This window comes from Phyllobates terribilis, unplaced genomic scaffold (assembly GCF_046119375.1).
Source record: "Phyllobates terribilis strain yellow unplaced genomic scaffold, ASM4611937v1 Scaffold_11__3_contigs__length_659146591, whole genome shotgun sequence".
Classification (NCBI taxonomy): domain Eukaryota; kingdom Metazoa; phylum Chordata; class Amphibia; order Anura; family Dendrobatidae; genus Phyllobates; species Phyllobates terribilis.
The window spans coordinates 643418331-643439411 of record NW_027362771.1 but is presented as its reverse complement, the minus strand read 5'-3'; the positions used below and the strand labels follow the sequence as shown (position 1 = coordinate 643439411).

General features: G+C 51.0%; 1 protein-coding gene across 1 annotated transcript in view; it reads right to left on the bottom strand.

Annotated features, from left to right (window-relative positions):
- LOC141165464 (uncharacterized) overlaps positions 1-20409 on the bottom strand; it is a 231350-nt gene extending 210941 nt beyond the window's left edge. The window contains exon 1 of the mRNA XM_073651060.1: positions 20256-20409. Within this exon, the coding sequence (XP_073507161.1) occupies positions 20256-20310 (55 nt within the window). The 5' untranslated portion in view covers positions 20311-20409. The remainder of the gene's footprint in view (positions 1-20255) is intronic.
- Positions 20410-21081: the final 672 nt, after the last annotated feature.

Below are 21081 nucleotides of genomic sequence, written 5' to 3'. Positions count from 1 at the left end.
CTACACCAAGACCTGTACACACAGTGCAGACACTACTACACCGAGACCTCTATACACACATTGCAGACACCACTACACAGAGACCTCTATACACACAGTGCAGACACCACTACACCAAGACCTGTATATGCACAGTGCAGAAACTACTACACCAAGACCTGTATACACACAGTGCAGACACCACTACACCAAGACCTGTACACACAGTGCAGACACTACTACACCGAGACCTCTATACACACATTGCAGACACCACTACACCGAGACCTCTATACACACAGTGCAGACACCACTACACCGAGACCTCTATACACACAGTGCAGACACCACTACACCAAGACGTGTATATACACACAGTGCAGACACTACTACACCAAGACCTGTATATACACACAGTGCAGACACCACTACACCAAGACCTCTATACACAGTGCAGACACTACTACACGAAGACCTGTATATACACAGTGCAGACACTACTACACCAAGACCTGTACACACAGTGCAGACACCACTACACCGAGACTTCTATACACACATTGCAGACACCACTACACCGAGACCTCTATACACACAGTGCAGACACCACTACACCAAGACCTGTATATACACACAGTGCAGACACTACTACACCGAGACCTCTAAACACACAGTGCAGACACCACTACACCAAGACCTGTATATACACAGTGCAGACACTACTACACCGAGACCTCTATACACACAGTGCAGACACCACTACACCAAGACCTGTATATACACACAGTGCAGACACCACTACACCAAGACCTGTACACACAGTGCAGACACTACTACACCAAGACCTGTACACACAGTGCAGACACTACTACACCGAGACCTCTATACACACATTGCAGTCACCACTACACCGAGACCTCTATACACACAGTGCAGACACCACTACACCAAGACCTGTATATACACACAGTGCAGACACTACTACACTGAGACCTCTATACACACATTGCAGACAACACTACACCGAGACCTCTATACACACAGTGCAGACACCAGTACACCAAGACCTGTATATACACACAGTGCAGCTACTACTACACCGAGACCTCTATACACACAGTGCAGACACCACTACACCGAGACCTCTATACACACAGTGCAGACACCACTACACCAAGACCTGTATATACACAGTGCAGACACTACTACACCATGACCTGTACACACAAAGTCTAGACACTACTACACCGTGACCTGTATATACACATTGCAGACACCACTACACCGAGACCTCTATACACACAGTGCAGACACTACTACACCGAGACCTCTATACACACAGTGCAGACACCACTACACCGAGACCTCTATACACACAGTGCAGACACCACTACACCAAGACCTCTATACACACAGTGCAGACACCACTACACCAAGACCTCTATACACACAGTGCAGACACCACTACACCAAGACCTCTATACACACAGTGCAGACACCACTACACCAAGACCTGTATACACACAGTGCAGACACCACTACACCGAGACCTCTATACACACAGTGCAGACACCACTACACCAAGACCTCTATACACACATTGCAGACACCACTACACCGAGACCTGTACACACAGTGCAGACGCCACTACACCGAGACCTCTATACACACAGTGCAGACACCACTACACCAAGACCTGTACACACAGTGCAGACACTACTACACCGAGACCTCTATACACACATTGCAGACACCACTACACAGAGACCTCTATACACACAGTGCAGACACCACTACACCAAGACCTGTATATACACAGTGCAGAAACTACTACACCAAGACCTGTATACACAGTGCAGACACCACTACACCAAGACCTGTACACACAGTGCAGACACTACTACACCGAGACCTCTATACACACATTGCAGACACCACTACACCGAGACCTCTATACACACAGTGCAGACACCACTACACCGAGACCTCTATACACACAGTGCAGACACCACTACACCAAGACGTGTATATACACACAGTGCAGACACTACTACACCAAGACCTGTATATACACACAGTGCAGACACCACTACACCAAGACCTCTATACACAGTGCAGACACCACTACACCGAGACCTCTATACACACAGTGCAGACACCACTACACCAAGACGTGTATATACACACAGTGCAGACACTACTACACCAAGACCTGTATATACACAGTGCAGACACTACTACACCAAGACCTGTACACACAGTGCAGACACCACTACACCGAGACTTCTATACACACATTGCAGACACCACTACACCGAGACCTCTATACACACAGTGCAGACACCACTACACCAAGACCTGTATATACACACAGTGCAGACACTACTACACCGAGACCTCTAAACACACAGTGCAGACACCACTACACCAAGACCTGTATATACACAGTGCAGACACTACTACACCGAGACCTCTATACACACAGTGCAGACACCACTACACCAAGACCTGTATATACACACAGTGCAGACACCACTACACCAAGACCTGTACACACAGTGCAGACACTACTACACCAAGACCTGTACACACAGTGCAGACACTACTACACCGAGACCTCTATACACACATTGCAGTCACCACTACACCGAGACCTCTATACACACAGTGCAGACACCACTACACCAAGACCTGTATATACACAGTGCAGACACTACTACACCATGACCTGTACACACAAAGTCTAGACACTACTACACCGTGACCTGTATATACACATTGTAGACACCACTACACCGAGACCTCTATACACACAGTGCAGACTCCACTACACCGAGACCTCTATACACACAGTGCAGACACTACTACACCGAGACCTCTATACACACAGTGCAGACACCACTACACCGAGACCTCTATACACACAGTGCAGACACCACTACACCAAGACCTGTATATACACAGTGCAGACACTACTACACCGAGACCTCTATACACACAGTGCAGACACCACTACACCGAGACCTCTATACACACAGTGCAGACACCACTACACCAAGACCTGTATATACACACAGTGCAGACACCACTACACCAAGACCTCTATACACAGTGCAGACACTACTACACCAAGACCTGTATATACACAGTGCAGACACTACTACACCAAGACCTGTACACACAGTGCAGACACCACTACACCGAGACTTCTATACACACATTGCAGACACCACTACACCGAGACCTCTATACACACAGTGCAGACACCACTACACCAAGACCTGTATATACACACAGTGCAGACACCACTACACCAAGACCTGTATATACACAGTGCAGACACTACTACACCGAGACCTCTATACACACAGTGCAGACACCACTACACCAAGACCTGCATATACACACAGTGCAGACACCACTACACCAAGACCTGTACACACAGTGCAGACACTACTACACCAAGACCTGTACACACAGTGCAGACACTACTACACCGAGACCTCTATACACACATTGCAGTCACCACTACACCGAGACCTCTATACACACAGTGCAGACACCACTACACCAAGACCTGTATATACACACAGTGCAGACACTACTACACTGAGACCTCTATACACACATTGCAGACAACACTACACCGAGACCTCTATACACACAGTGCAGACACCAGTACACCAAGACCTGTATATACACACAGTGCAGCTACTACTACACCGAGACCTCTATACACACAGTGCAGACACCACTACACCGAGACCTCTATACACACAGTGCAGACACCACTACACCAAGACCTGTATATACACAGTGCAGACACTACTACACCATGACATGTACACACAAAGTCTAGACACTACTACACCGTGACCTGTATATACACATTGCAGACACCACTACACCGAGACCTCTATACACACAGTGCAGACTCCACTACACCGAGACCTCTATACACACAGTGCAGACACTACTACACCGAGACCTCTATACACACAGTGCAGACACCACTACACCGAGACCTCTATACACACAGTGCAGACACCACTACACCAAGACCTCTATACACACAGTGCAGACACCACTACACCAAGACCTGTATACACACAGTGCACACACCACTACACCGAGACCTCTATACACACAGTGCAGACACAACTACACCAAGACCTCTATACACACATTGCAGACACCACTACACCGAGACCTGTACACACAGTGCAGACGCCACTACACCGAGACCTCTATACACACAGTGCAGACACCACTACACCGAGACCTCTATACACACAGTGCAGACACCACTACACCAAGACCTGTATATACACACAGTGCAGCTACTACTACACCGAGACCTCTATACACACAGTGCAGACACCACTACACCGAGACCTCTATACACACAGTGCAGACACCACTACACCAAGACCTGTATATACACAGTGCAGAAACTACTACACCAAGACCTGTATACACAGTGCAGACACCACTACACCAAGACCTGTACACACAGTGCACACACTACTACACCGAGACCTCTATACACACATTGCAGACACCACTACACCGAGACCTCTATACACACAGTGCAGACACCACTACACCGAGACCTCTATACACACAGTGCAGACACCACTACACCAAGACGTGTATATACACACAGTGCAGACACTACTACACCAAGACCTGTATATACACACAGTGCAGACACCACTACACCAAGACCTCTATACACAGTGCAGACACTACTACACCAAGACCTGTATATACACAGTGCAGACACTACTACACCAAGACCTGTACACACAGTGCAGACACCACTACACCGAGACTTCTATACACACATTGCAGACACCACTACACCGAGACCTCTATACACACAGTGCAGACACCACTACACCAAGACCTGTATATACACACAGTGCAGACACTACTACACCGAGACCTCTAAACACACAGTGCAGACACCACTACACCAAGACCTGTATATACACAGTGCAGACACTACTACACCGAGACCTCTATACACACAGTGCAGACACCACTACACCGAGACCTCTATACACACAGTGCAGACACCACTACACCAAGACCTGTATATACACACAGTGCAGACACCACTACACCAAGACCTGTACACACAGTGCAGACACTACTACACCAAGACCTGTACACACAGTGCAGACACTACTACACCGAGACCTCTATACACACATTGCAGTCACCACTACACCGAGACCTCTATACACACAGTGCAGACACCACTACACCAAGACCTGTATATACACACAGTGCAGCTACTACTACACCGAGACCTCTATACACACATTGCAGACACCACTACACCGAGACCTCTATACACACAGTGCAGACACCACTACACCAAGACCTGTATATACACAGTGCAGACACTACTACACCATGACCTGTACACACAAAGTCTAGACACTACTACACCGTGACCTGTATATACACATTGTAGACACCACTACACCGAGACCTCTATACACACAGTGCAGACTCCACTACACCGAGACCTCTATACACACAGTGCAGACACTACTACACCGAGACCTCTATACACACAGTGCAGACACCACTACACCGAGACCTCTATACACACAGTGCAGACACCACTACACCAAGACCTGTATATACACACAGTGCAGACACCACTACACCAAGACCTGTACACACAGTGCAGACACCACTACACCGAGACCTCTATACACACATTGCAGACACCACTACACCGAGACCTCTATACACACAGTGCAGACACCACTACACCAAGACCTGTATATACACACAGTGCAGACACCACTACACCAAGACCTGTACACACAGTGCAGACACCACTACACCGAGACCTCTATACACACAGTGCAGCTACTACTACATCGAGACCTCTATACACACAGTGCAGACACCACTACACCGAGACCTCTATACACACAGTGCAGACACCACTACACCAAGACCTCTATACACACAGTGCAGACACCACTACACCAAGACCTGTATACACACAGTGCAGACACCACTACACCGAGACCTCTATACACACAGTGCAGACACCACTACACCAAGACCTGTACACACAGTGCAGACACTACTACACCGAGACCTCTATACACACATTGCAGACACCACTACACCGAGACCTCTATACACACAGTGCAGACACCACTACACCAAGACCTGTATATACACAGTGCAGACACTACTACACCAAGACCTGTACACACAGTGCAGACACCACTACACCGAGACCTCTATACACACAGTGCAGACACCACTACACCAAGACCTTTATACACAGTGCAGACACTACTACACCAAGACCTGTATATACACAGTGCAGATACTACTACACCAAGACCTGTACACACAGTGCAGACACCACTACACCGAGACCTCTATACACACAGTGCAGACACCACTACACCAAGACCTGTATATACACACAGTGCAGACACCACTACACCAAGACCTGTATATACACACAGTGCAGACACCACTACACCAAGACCTGTATATACACACAGTGCAGACACTACTACACCGAGACCTCTATACACACAGTGCAGACACCACTACACCAAGACCTGTATATACACAGTGCAGACACTACTACACCGAGACCTCTATACACACAGTGCAGACACCACTACACCGAGACCTCTATACACACAGTGCAGACACCACTACACCAAGACCTGTATATACACACAGTGCAGACACTACTACACCGAGACCTCTATACACACAGTGCAGACACCACTACACCGAGACCTCTATACACACAGTGCAGACACCACTACACCAAGACCTGTACACACAGTGCAGACACTACTACACCAAGACCTGTACACACAGTGCAGACACTACTACACCGAGACCTCTATACACACATTGCAGTCACCACTACACCGAGACCTGTATATACACACAGTGCAGACACTACTACACCAAGACCTGTATATACACACAGTGCAGACACTACTACACCGAGACCTCTATACACACAGTGCAGACACCACTACACCGAGACCTCTATACACACAGTGCAGACACCAGTACACCAAGACCTGTATATACACACAGTGCAGACACCTCTACACCGAGACCTCTATACACACATTGCAGACACCACTACACCGAGACCTCTATACACACAGTGCAGACACCACTACACCGAGACCTCTATACACACAGTGCAGACACCAGTACACCGAGACCTTTATACACACAGTGCAGACACCACTACACCAAGACCTGTATATACACAGTGCAGACACTACTACACCGAGACCTCTATACACACAGTGCAGACACTACTACACCGAGACCTCTATACACACAGTGCAGACACTACTACACCGAGACCTCTATACACACAGTGCAGACACCACTACACCGAGACCTCTATACACACAGTGCAGACACTACTACACCGAGACCTCTATACACACAGTGCAGACACTACTACACCGAGACCTCTATACACACATTGCAGACACCACTACACCGAGACCTCTATACACACAGTGCAGACACCACTACACCGAGACCTCTATACACACAGTGCAGACACCACTACACCGAGACCTTTATACACACAGTGCAGACACCACTACACCAAGACCTGTATATACACAGTGCAGACACTACTACACCGAGACCTCTATACACACAGTGCAGACACTACTACACCGAGACCTCTATACACACAGTGCAGACACTACTACACCGAGACCTCTATACACACAGTGCAGACACCACTACACCGAGACCTCTATACACACAGTGCAGACACTACTACACCGAGACCTCTATACACACATTGCAGACACCACTACACCGAGACCTCTATACACACAGTGCAGACACCACTACACCGAGACCTCTATACACACAGTGCAGACACCACTACACCGAGACCTCTATACACACATTGCAGACACCACTACACCGAGACCTCTATACACACAGTGCAGACACCACTACACCGAGACCTCTATACACACAGTGCAGACACCACTACACCGAGACCTTTATACACACAGTGCAGACACCACTACACCAAGACCTGTATATACACAGTGCAGACACTACTACACCGAGACCTCTATACACACAGTGCAGACACTACTACACCGAGACCTCTATACACACAGTGCAGACACCACTACACCAAGACCTGTACACACAGTGCAGACACCACTACACCAAGACCTGTATATACACAGTGCAGACACTACTACACCGAGACCTCTATACACACAGTGCAGACACTACTACACCGAGACCTCTATACACACAGTGCAGACACTACTACACCGAGACCTCTATACACACAGTGCAGACACTACTACACCGAGACCTCTATACACACAGTGCAGACACCACTACACCGAGACCTCTATACTCACAGTGCAGACACTACTACACCGAGACCTCTATACACACAGTGCAGACACTACTACACCGAGACCTCTATACACACAGTGCAGACACCACTACACCAAGACCTTTATACACACAGTGCAGACACCACTACACCAAGACCTGTACACACAGTGCAGACACCACTACACCAAGACCTGTATATACACAGTGCAGACACTACTACACCGAGACCTCTATACACACAGTGCAGACACTACTACACCGAGACCTCTATACACACAGTGCAGACACTACTACACCGAGACCTCTATACACACAGTGCAGACACTACTACACCGAGACCTCTATACACACAGTGCAGACACCACTACACCGAGACCTCTATACTCACAGTGCAGACACCACTACACCGAGACCTCTATACACACAGTGCAGACACCACTACACCATGACCTGTATATACAGTACAGACCAAAAGTTTGGACACACCTTCTCATTTAAAGATTTTTCTGTATTTTCATGAACATTGTACATTCACACTGAAGGCATCAAAACTATGAATTACCACATGTGGAATTATATACTTAACAAAAAAGTGTGAAACAACTGAAAATATGTCTTATATTCTAGGGTCTTCACAGTAGCCACCTTTTGCTTTGATGACTGCTTTGCACACTCTTGGCATTCTCTTGATGACCTTCAAGAGGTAGTCACCGGAAATGGTCTTCACTTCACAGGTGTGCCCTGTCAGGTTTAATAAGTGGGATTTCTTGCCTTATAAATGGGGTTGGGACCATCAGTTGTGTTGTGCAGAAGTCAGGTGGATATGACGCGCCCCCTGGGCCTGTGCTGTGCAGGGGGATACCCGGAGCCGGATCGCTGGGGGTTGTAGTTCTCCGTGGCAGTGACCCGGTCCGTGCCCAGGGCGGTCAAACCAGTGGCAGTCTATTTGTATGGTAATAAGTGTCCGACTACGCCACCCGTGGATTGCGGTCAGTGGGGACCGCCGCTGCGCTGCAGACCGCTGAGGCTGATGTTGTTTGCGCAGCTGAGTATGGGATGACTCCCCACGGGAGAAGTATTGCCTCAGGGCAGCTAATGTGGAAGATGATGGGAGTGATGGTGTGAGGGTCCCAGTGCTAATGGTGCTGGAGCGGCAAGGAATCACAGAGACGTGAGGTGCAGTTCAGGGTCTTTACTGATGGTACAAGGCAGACCCTCCCGGGAGTACTGGCTAGTATAAGGGGCCTGGTCAGTCTGCGAGCAAGCAGGAGTTCCCCTGGCCAGGTGGAGTTGTAGGCCTCCCCGTTTATCTGCACTCTTCCTGGCTACCTTGCTGTCAGCGGTTACAAGTAGCCCACGTCCCTGAGTATACCGTGTGGTGCTCACCCGTATGGCTGGTGACTTGGGCCCTTCTGTTAGCCTCCGCTCCTGGATGGCGGCGCTGGTCCCTTCTTTGTGACTGAGCCTCCGGGCTTCTATGGCCAGAGGACCTGGAATCCCCTGCCGGCTGGTTTCTGCTGCTGGGTGTATATCAGTCCCCACAGCCTCGGACTCCTGTGTCCGGCTTTAGTATCTTCGTCCAGGGCGAGCTCTGCTCATCTCCAGCCCCTGGACTTCAGCTACTGCTCCTACAGAGCTCCTGTTCTTGCTTTCCCTGTGTCTGGAACTGAACTCCAGGCTCTGACTGCTCTAATCCCGCCCCAGACCCAGTTTAAAAGGGCAGATTCCTCCCCTCCCAGGTCTGGGCGGACCGTGTTGCATGCTTAGGGATCCTGACCAGAGAAACCTCCCACTTGCTCTCAGACATAATATCTCTATTACTGTGGCAACCAGACCCCTGGGGTGTCACATTCCCCCCTAGTAAATTTTAGTACTCCGGGACTAAACACATTTTTAAAGAAACATAAATACAAGGTATAACAATAACAAGACAACATATTTACAAGAAGCTTTAGTCTGTAGAGGTCACAGCGTTTCCGTGACCGGGTGTCCATATCACCCAAGGTGAAGTTTATGAAACAAAGGGGGTGTCCATGTCACCCAACAAGGAGAAGTCTTGGCACAGAATAGGGGACCTGTCCAAAGCAAACCCCTTGCGTTGTCCTTTGGCGTGGCTGCAAGGGTAGAGCTAGCTACTTTGGGCCGCAAGTAGGCCACGCCAGACAGATTTTCTCTTCTGCGACCGTCTTCGCAAGAGGCACCAAGGTGCAACTATCTACAAGCATTGTTCCGGTTATCCAGTGTCCATAACCTGTTAGTCCATAAAAATCTGCAGGGTAACTGAGAAACATAATTAGTAACAGGCAACAAACATAAACCATAAACATTTTTCAATAAACAGTCAACTTTACAGTGCATTGGTTTAGATTCTCCAGCGAGCGGGCATCTGACCTCTAGTGACTCTAGTGGACCTACGGAGCTCACTAACTGGTTCTGCACTACAGGGTGTAGGAGGTGTTATGGGCAAGCTGGGCAGCTTTCTGCGCACTCTTTGGCTCACTAGGGGCACGGCAGGCTCACTACTAGCAGAGGGTTGATCCTCCTGTACTGCTGGTGTGGACTCTTCTGCCTCTTGGGCCGGCTGCTCTTCCAGCTCTACCGGTTCCTCTGTAGGCACTTGCGGGGCTGGCTGGAGAAAGGTGAGGACGGGTACCACGACAGCGCCATTTACTTGTGTCCAAGACCGGGGGAAGTCTCCGAGTACGGTACTGATCATTTCTTCCCTTTCCTCTGCGGGTTGAGGGTTTTCTTGATCTTCTTCAGGGCTTTGCAGCTGCTCGGGACACTTCTTCAGGTGGTCTCTGGAGACAATGGCTGTGGTTTCTCCTCCATCCTTACTGATTACGCAGATTTTTGGGTTCTCATGGCTTGATGGCAGTACGGTGTACGGGTCCTTCTCCCACTGGTCGTCCAACTTGTGGAGCCGCCTCTTCCTCTTCAAGACCTGCTCTCCAGGTACCAGGGGAACAGCGGGAGCATACTGGTTATAAGCCTTCTCTTGCCTTTCTCTAGCTTGAGACAGACTTCGCTCGACGCTCTCCTGCACTTTCCGATACTGCTGCTGCCGTTCTGTATCCCAGTCTGCCTCTGGCGAGGTGTCCTCAGGCGTCAGGACTCCCATATCCAGGTCAATAGGCAGCTTACCAGGTCTTGCTCTCATTAGGTAAGCCGGGGTACAGTTGGTGGAACCTACAGGGATGTGGTTATACAGATCCACCAGATCGGGCAGTTTCTCAGGCCACAGACTGCGTTCTTCCAGGGGCAATGTTTTTAGCAGATCTATCACCACCTGGTTCATCTTCTCGCAGAGTCCATTGGTTTGAGGGTGATAGGGCGTTGTTCTTATCTTCTTGCAGCCATACAGGTTGCAGAACTCCTGGAAGACCTCCGCTTCGAAGGCTGGTCCTTGGTCTGTCAGCACTTGGTCCGGGTACCCGTGTGGACGGCAGAAGTGCTGCTGGAAGGCTCTAGCCACTGTCTGAGCCGTTAAGTCCTTGACCGGGACCACCACCAGGAACCGGGAGTAATGATTTACGATTGTGAGGGCGTAGACATACCCAGATCTGCTTGGAGCCAGTTTCACATGGTCCAGGGCTACCAGTTCCAGTGGCTGTCTGGTAATGATGGGCTGCAGGGGAGTCTTCTGGCTGGCTCGGTCTTTTCTTCTCAGGTGGTACGGGCCACAGTCTCTGCACCACCTCTCGATGGCTCCTCTCATGCCTACCCAGTAGAACCGTTCACGCAACAAGAACTCCAGCTTCTTCCATCCGAAGTGTCCTGCTCCGTTGTGGTATGCCTCCAGAACCATAGCCGCGTCTCGTCTTGGGACCACTACCTGCCAGGTCAACTCATGTGTTCGAGAGTTAACCATTCTCCGGCACAGCTACTCCCTGTAGAGGAACAGCTTACTTTTCTCCTTCCACAGTTGCTTGGTCTCCTCCGGAGCATCTGGGTCAAGACTGGCATCGGCCTGGGTCAGCATTTCCTTCACCAAATGGACTGCGGGATCACTGTCTTGCGTCTCCGCCCAGTTGTAGTGGGGCAAGGGATTGAACGTCACGGAGCGCCTGTCCTTCACACGGTGGGAATACAGGGTAATCCCATGACGGTGGAACGCAGGGAGCTCAACTTCTTCCAGATCTTCTGGATCTTCCCCTACGTCCGGTAAGTTCGGCATTCTAGACAGGGCATCCGCGTTGGCATTTGAGCGTCCTGCCCGGTATTTGATGGTGAATTCAAAATTGGACAGGCGGGCCATCCATCTCTGTTCCAGGGCACCGAGCCTTGCAGTGTCCAGGTGTGTCAACGGGTTGTTATCTGTGTACACGGTGAATTTGGAGGAGGCAAGGTAATGCTTGAAAGGTTCGGTCACTGCCCACACTACTGCCAGGAACTCCAGCTTGAATGAGCTATAATTCTCAGGGTTCCTCTCCGTGGGCCGTAGCTTCCGGCTGGCGTAAGCGATTACCCGTTCTTTCCCTTGCTGGATCTGGGACAGTACGGCTCCTAGCCCGATGTTGCTTGCGTCCGTGTGGAGGATAAAGGGCTGGCTGTAGTCTGGATATGCCAGGATTTCATCCCCCGTGAGGGCCATCTTCAGCTGGCAAAAGGACTCCTCTTCCAGCTTTTCCCACCTGAAGGGTGGCTTCTGGTTTTTGGCTTTCCGAGATTGACCTATCAGGAGGTCCTGCATAGGGGCTGCCATTTTGGTGAAACCGGGAATGAATCTTCGGTAGTAGCCTACCAACCCGAGGAACTGCCGCACTTCCTTTATGCTGGAGGGTCTTGGCCAGTCTTTAATTACGGTGATCTTATCAGGGTCGGGAGCCACTCCGTCAGCACTCACCACGTGTCCCAGGTACTGCACCTTTGGTTTCAGGAGGTGACACTTGGAGGGTTTCACCTTTAGGCCGTAGTTTGCCAGAGCTTCAAACACTTCTGCCAGGTGTTTCAGGTGGTCCTCGTAGGTCTTGAAATAGACGATGACATCGTCCAGGTATAACAGGACCGTCTCGAAGTTCCGGTGTCCCAGACAGCATTCCATCAACCGTTGGAAGGTTCCTGGTGCGTTGCAGAGCCCGAACGGCATGCAGTTAAATTCGCTGAGACCCATCGGGGTGGTGAATGCGGTCTTCTCCCGGTCCGCCTCTGCTACAGAAACCTGCCAGTACCCGCTAGTGAGATCCAAAGTAGAGAAGAAGTTAGCAGATTTTAATGCAGCTAAGGACTCTTCTATCCTTGGTAACGGGTACGCATCTTTGTGTGTGATACGGTTGACCTTCCTGTAGTCTACACACATTCTCATAGTGTTGTCTTTCTTTTTCACTAAGACTAGTGGAGCTGCCCAGGGGCTACAGCTGTCCCTGATTACCCCAGCCTCCTTCATGTCTCTAAGCATCCCCTTGGCGTGTTGGTAGTGTGCCGGGGGTACGGGTCGGTATCTCTCCTTTATGGGAGGATGGTCTCCCGTGGGGATGTGGTGTTCTACCCCCTTTACTCGCCCAAAGTCTAGCGGGTGTTTGCTAAACACTCTCTCGTACTCTCGAACCACCCGATATACTCCCTGTTTCTGGTGTGAGGGAGTGGAGTCAGTACCCAAATGCAGTTGCTGACACCAGTCCTCCATTGGTTTCTTAGAGCCATTACCTTCCTCTGGTTGAGATGGAGGCAAGGGTTCCACGGCCTGTACAGAATTTTGGTTTATGGTGAACAATTTGGCTAGCGTGGCATACCGGGGCAGGTATACTTCTCTCTCCCCGATATTTATGATGCGAACGGGCACCCTCCCATGGCGTACATCGACCACCCCCCGTGCTGTCAAAATGGTGGGCCTACTGTCTGAGTAGACGGGTTCTACCATTGCTTGGTAGTCTCTACCTCTTAGACCAATAGCTGCCCGGCACCAAATCATCATCTCACTTTTTGGGGGCATGGCAATAGGGAACGGGTCACACATTCTCACGCTACCTATCTCACCACCAGATAGTTCCACCTGTTGCCGCTTCATCAGTGCCCGGATCTCTTTTTGGAGCACACGCTGCTGGCCGGAACTGGCGTTCTTGGCAACCTGCTGTAAAATGAGAATCACCTCTGCAAGACAATTTTCAATCACATTAGTTCCCAAGGTTATTCTAGGGTGACTCTCATGACGGTCTATGTCCACTATAATCAGTCCTTGTGCCGCCAGTTCGACTTTACCGATCTTAATGGTCACCTCTTTGAATCCCACCTGCGGCACGGGCTGACCATTGCTGGCGATGATACTCAGGTCGTCATCTGGGTAGCGGGTTATGTCCAAGTCATTCCAGTACTGTTTAAAGAGCACGTACGGGATGGTGGTGACCTGTGACCCGGTGTCCAGTAGGGCACTCATAGGAATTCCATCCAGTACCACAGGCAAGATTGGACGTCCCCCTACGTATTTATCACGCCAGTTTGATGGGCCTGATGATCTTATGCCTGGGGGTTGGCCCTCTACCCCAGGTTGTGCCCGTTTAAATGACAGTACCTTGCCACATGTCCGGGTTGATTGCAGCGGCGGCAGATGGGTCGTCCGTACTCGTTGGGTCTTCCTCTGGCCGGTGGGGTCCTCCTCAGTCGGCGCCACGGGACGTCCTCCGGTCCGGATGCCAGCTGGATCTTTCCTGGAGAAGAGACCTGTAAAGACTGCACAGTTCTGGTTAGCGCGGCAACGCTCTTAGTCAGCTCTTGGACCTGATGGTGCAGGTCTGTAGCCGGGTCACTGTTTAAAGCCTGCGCATCAGCTCCCACAGGTCCTGCAGACCAGGGCGCCGCGTCCTGGTGATAAGTGATAGCAGGGCGCCTGTGGGTCACAGCGCCACCTGGTGCCGGTTCTCAGAGCACCCGGATGGCTCTGTCCTTGAACTGTGCAAAGTCCAGGTCAGGGTCCTGTAAGGCCATTGCCCGCAACTGGGTTCGATGGGCATTGCACAGTAGACCCTCAATAAATTGTTCAGTCAACAGCTTATCTTCATTTCCCACGCTGTCAGGGTCTGACTGCTTAATGGCTCTCAGGGCCTCTTGTAGGTTTAGAGCATAGTCTCTTATACTCTCATGTGCCCGCTGTTTACACCCGTAAAATCTGAGCTTTATTTCGGCTGAGGTGCGGGTATCAAATGTGTCTTTCAGCCGGTTTGGAATTTCTCTGACAGTCCTCTTCCTCCCAGGTGGCCAGGACTTTACCTCCCTTTGGGCTGCCCCGATTAATTGGGCCACCAGGATGCTCACTTTTTGCGCCTCCGTGAGGGGATACACCTGGAAGAGGCTATCCAGTCTTTCTCTAAAGTCATTTAGGGTATGTGACTCCCCTGAGTACTGGGGTAGCCAGGTTGCCCCCGGGATATAGGGCATGGTGAATGGCATGACTGCTGCAGCGGTTGCGCTGGCGGTGGCTGTGGCAGTGGAGCTCCCCTCGGTGTCCGACATCCTCCTTCCCCCCTAGTGGACCGTGGCCTACCTTGCGATGCTCTTCTTCCGTAGGCCGCGGCTCCGCAGTCGATCGTCGGGGTTGAGGACCTGGCGTCGCGTTCCGATGACGTCAGCGTCGCTCTTCCTCCCTTCCAGGACCTTGCGCAGTGTCAGAGCGTGGGGCGGAGCTTCGGATTTCGCGCGCTTTCGGCGTCCACGCCCCTCTTCTTCCCGTGCGGCGTCCTGAAGATGGCGTCCGAAGGCGGGAAGCAGCTGCGGATGGCGGGAAGAAGGCAGAAGACGGCGGGAAACGGTCCAAGATGGCGTCTGATGGCGGGAATCGGCTCCGGATGGCGGGAAACGACTCCGGACGGCGGGAAACTTCACCACAGGTAAATATAAAAGTCTCTTTTTCAGGCACGCAGTACCCGGTGGTTGCGGGCACGAAATCCTGCCGACTACGCCAAAGTTGACGCGCCCCCTGGGCCTGTGCTGTGCAGGGGGATACCCGGATCGCTGGGGGTTGTAGTTCTCCGTGGCGGTGACCCGGTCCGTGCCCAGGGCGGTCAAACCAGTGGCAGTCTATTTGTATGGTAATAAGTGTCCGACTACGCCACCCGTGGATTGCGGTCAGTGGGGACCGCCGCTGCGCTGCAGACCGCTGAGGCTGATGTTGTTTGCGCAGCTGAGTATGGGATGACTCCCCACGGGAGAAGTATTGCCTCAGGGCAGCTAATGTGGAAGATGATGGGAGTGATGGTGTGAGGGTCCCAGTGCTAATGGTGCTGGAGCGGCAAGGAATCACAGAGACGTGAGGTGCAGTTCAGGGTCTTTACTGATGGTACAAGGCAGACCTTCCCGGGAGTACTGGCTAGTATAAGGGGCCTGGTCAGTCTGCGAGCAAGCAGGAGTTCCCCTGGCCAGGTGGAGTTGTAGGCCTCCCCGTTTATCTGCACTCTTCCTGGCTACCTTGCTGTCAGCGGTTACAAGTAGCCCACGTCCCTGAGTATACCGTGTGGTGCTCACCCGTATGGCTGGTGACTTGGGGCCTTCTGTTAGCCTCCGCTCCTGGATGGCGGCGCTGGTCCCTTCTTTGTGACTGAGCCTCCGGGTTTCTATGGCCAGAGGACCTGGAATCCCCTGCCGGCTGGTTTCTGCTGCTGGGTGTATATCAGTCCCCACAGCCTCGGACTCCTGTGTCCGGCTTTAGTATCTTCGTCCAGGGCGAGCTCTGCTCAGCTCCAGCCCCTGGACTTCAGCTACTGCTCCTACAGAGCTCCTGTTCTTGCTTTCCCTGTGTCTGGAACTGAACTCCAGGCTCTGACTGCTCTAATCCCGCCCCAGACCCAGTTTAAAAGGGCAGATTCCTCCCCTCCCAGGTCTGGGCGGACCGTGTTGCATGCTTAGGGATCCTGACCAGAGAAACCTCCCACTTGCTCTCAGACATAATATCTCTATTACTGTGGCAACCAGACCCCTGGGGTGTCACAGATACACAGCTGATAGTCCTACTGAATAGACTGTTAGAATTTGTATTATGGCAAGAAAAAAACAGCTAAGTAAAGAAAAACGAGGGCCATCATTACTTTAAGAAATGAAGGTCAGTCAGTCCGAAAAATTGTGAAAACTTTGAAAGTGTCCCGAAGTGCAGTTGCAAAAACCATCAAGCGCTACAAAGAAACTGGCTCACATGAGGACCGCCCCAGGAAAGGAAGACCAAGAGTCACCTCTGCTTCTGAGGATAAGTTTATCCGAGTCACCAGCCTCAGAAATCGCAGGTTAACAGCAGCTCAGATTAGAGACCAGGTCAATGCCACACAGAGTTCTAGCAGCAGACACATCTCTACAACAACTGTTAAGAGGAGACTTTGTGCAGCCGGCCTTCATGGTAAAATAGCTGCTAGGAAACCACAGCTAAGGACAGGCAACAAGCAGAAGAGACTTGTTTGGGCTAAAGAACACAAGGAATGGACATTAGACCAGTGGAAATCTGTGGTTTGGTCTGATGAGTCCAATGTGATGGTGTGGGGGGGCTTTGCTGGTGACACTGTTGGGGATTTATTCAAAATTGAAGGCATACTGAACCAGCATGGCTACCACAGCATCTTGCAGCGGCATGCTATTCCATCCGGTTTGCGTTTAGTTGGACCATCATTTATTTTTCAACAGGACAATGACCCCAAACACCTCCAGGCTGTGTAAGGGCTATTTGACCAAGAAGGAGAGTGATGGGGGGCTACGCCAGATGACCTGGCCTCCACAGTCACCAGACCTGAACCCAATCGAGATGGTTTGGGGTGAGCTGGACCGCAGAGTGAAGGCAAAAGGGCCAACAAGTGCTAAGCTTCTCTGGGAACACCTTCAAGATTGTTGGAAGACCATTTCCGGTGACTACCTCTTGAAGCTCATCAAGAGAATGCCAAGAGTGTGCAAAGCAGTCATCAAAGCAAAAGGTGGCTACTGTGAAGACCCTAGAATATAAGACATATTTTCAGTGGTTTCACACTTTTTTGGTAAGTATATAATTCCACATGTGGTAATTCATAGTTTTGATGCCTTCAGTGTGAATGTACAATGTTCATAGTCATGAAAATACAGAAAAATCTTTAAATGAGAAGGTGTGTCCAAACTTTTGGCTTGTACTGTATACACAGACCAGACACCACTACACCATGATCTCTATATATACACAGTCTAGACACCAGTACACCATGAACTGTATACACACAGTCCGGACTGTGTTTGGTCTCTAGCTTTTGGTTCCCTTCCCTTCAGTTCCCTTTTGGTTCCCTTCCTTTCTTCCCTGTCACAGGCTTTTGCCTCTGTTGTTCCCTGGTCTGTCTTTGAATGTGGTCTCTAGGTTTGACTGTTTCTTGGTTATGGTTTTGGTGACTCTGTCTGCACAGAATGACTGTTCGAATCAAGTACAATCGCTCGATGCATCATGGCGTGACCAATCATTCAAGTGCACCTGTCATTTGGATTGTGCTCAGTAAACCACATACGCTGTCAGATGGGCGACATTACACTGATTAAAATGATACCTTGGTTGATGAAATCCGTCCTGTGGTTCTTGTGTAATCTTTCAATTTGGAGATAATGATATGCTCGTACTCTGGGGTGACCTGTGGGGGGCGCTCTATCTGGTGCACTGCTTACATATTCATCTGTATGCTCTTATGACTGCTCACAGATCGTTCACTGGCCTGCATCCTATTTTATCTAGCCCCGCACTACTATATGCATTATGTAAATAGGAGGCAGGTCAGTGAGCTGTCATAAGAGCATACAGATAAATATGTAAGCAGAGCACCAGATGGAGCGCCCCCCACAGGCCGCCCCGGAGCACGAGCATATCATTATCTCCAAACTGAAAGTAAAGATTACACAAGAACCACAGGACGGATTTCATCAACCAAGGTATCATTTTAATCAGTGTAATGTCGCCCACCTGACAGTGTATGTGGTTTACTGAGCACAATCCTGCTGACAGGTGCGCTTTAAGTGCACCTTCTCACCTAGTAAGGTGCACTGAAGTGTTTGGTCAGACCAAGGGTGCACCGAGTGCCTGTACTTGGTTTGAACAGTCATTCGGTGTTGACAGACTCCTTTCAAACCTTGCTTTATTCTTAGTCGACCCCTGGTCTGCTATAGGTGGACTCTGGCCTTAGTTAGTCATTAGTTATGGGCTGCATGGCCTCCCTTCTGGTCTCCTGTGCTCAGTGGTCCCCCTTGGTCCTGTGCTCAGTGGTCCCCGCTGGTCCTATGCTCAGTGGTCCCCCCTGGTCCTATGCTCAGTGGTCCCCCTGGTCCTGTGCTCAGTGGTCCCCCCTGGTTCTGTGCTCAGTGGTCTCCCCTTGGTTCTGTGCTCAGTCGTCCCCCTTGGTCCTGGGCTCAGTGGTCCCCTTGTTCTGTGCTCAGTGGTCCCCCCCTGGTTCTGTGCTTAGTGGTTCTACCTGGTCCTGGGCTCAGTTGCCCCCTTGTTCTGTGTTGAGTGGTCCCCCATGGTCCCGTGCTTAATGGTTCCCCCTTGTCTTGTGCTCAGTAGTCTCCCTGGTCCTCAGCTCAGTTACCCCCTTGTCCCTGGCTCAGTGGTCCTCCCTGGTCTTGGGCTCAGTTGCCCCCTTGTTCTGTGCTCAGTGGCCCCCTTGGTCCTGTGCTCAGTGGTTCCCCCTTGTCCTGTGCTCAGTGGTTCCCCCTGGTCCTGTGCTCAGTAGTCTCCCGAGTCCTCGGCTCAGTTGCCCCTTGTCCCTGGCTCAGTGGTCCTCCCTGGTCCTGGGCTCAGTTGCCCCCTTGTGCTGTGCTCAGTGGCCCCCCTTGGTCCTGTGCTTAGTGGTCCCCCCTTGTCCTGTGCTCATTAGTCCCCCCAGTCCTCGGCTCAGTTGCCCCCGGCTCAGTGGGCCTGGGCTGCCCCGCTATATGTATATTACCGTGTGTCAGACAAGGTCCCAGTATCAGGAGGAGTGTGATCACGGCGGTCTCCATCGTCCTCTCATCACTTCTCCTTTCTCAGTCAGGAAATGTCACAATCCTGTCTCTTATAATGGAGGCGAAGTCTTCCTGCCTCCGTCCTCCCTGATTGCTGTCAGACCCGGAAGGGGGACATAGAGGGACAAGAATACCGGAGGCACAGAGGTGAAGCCCCTAACTAACCCCATCAGACATGTCCGCTATGTGGTATTACATTCAGCTGTGACCCAACACACTCAGCCCATCCTGTCCTGGCCCACCTCTGGCCCCCATACTACCACTGGTACCAACACTGGGCCACAGGCAGCCATTCCCAACAAGTAATCAGGATGAGGAGATAATCACCAAGGTGGAACCTGTGGTGATCTCACAATGACCCATAAGTACTGACACCACGTGTGTGACTGCCCCCTACTGTGCCACCATCAATACAGCCCCCAGACCTTCTGGTGCCTCCGGCCACATAGCCCCACATGCGAGACTGCCCCCTATTATCCCACCAGCAGCGATCACAGGCCTGAACCAGAGCCTGGGCAGCGCAGTGGCTCAGTGGTTAGCACTGTATTATATATAGTGCAGCACAGTGGCTCAGTGGTCAGCTCTGTACTATATATAGTGCAGCACAGTGGCTCAGTGGTCAGCTCTGTACTATATATAGGACAGCACAGTGGCTCAGTGGTTAGCACTGTACTATATATAGTGCAGCACAGTGGCTCAGTGGTCAGCTCTGTACTATATATAGGACAGCACAGTGGCTCAGTGGTTAGCACTGTACTATATATAGTG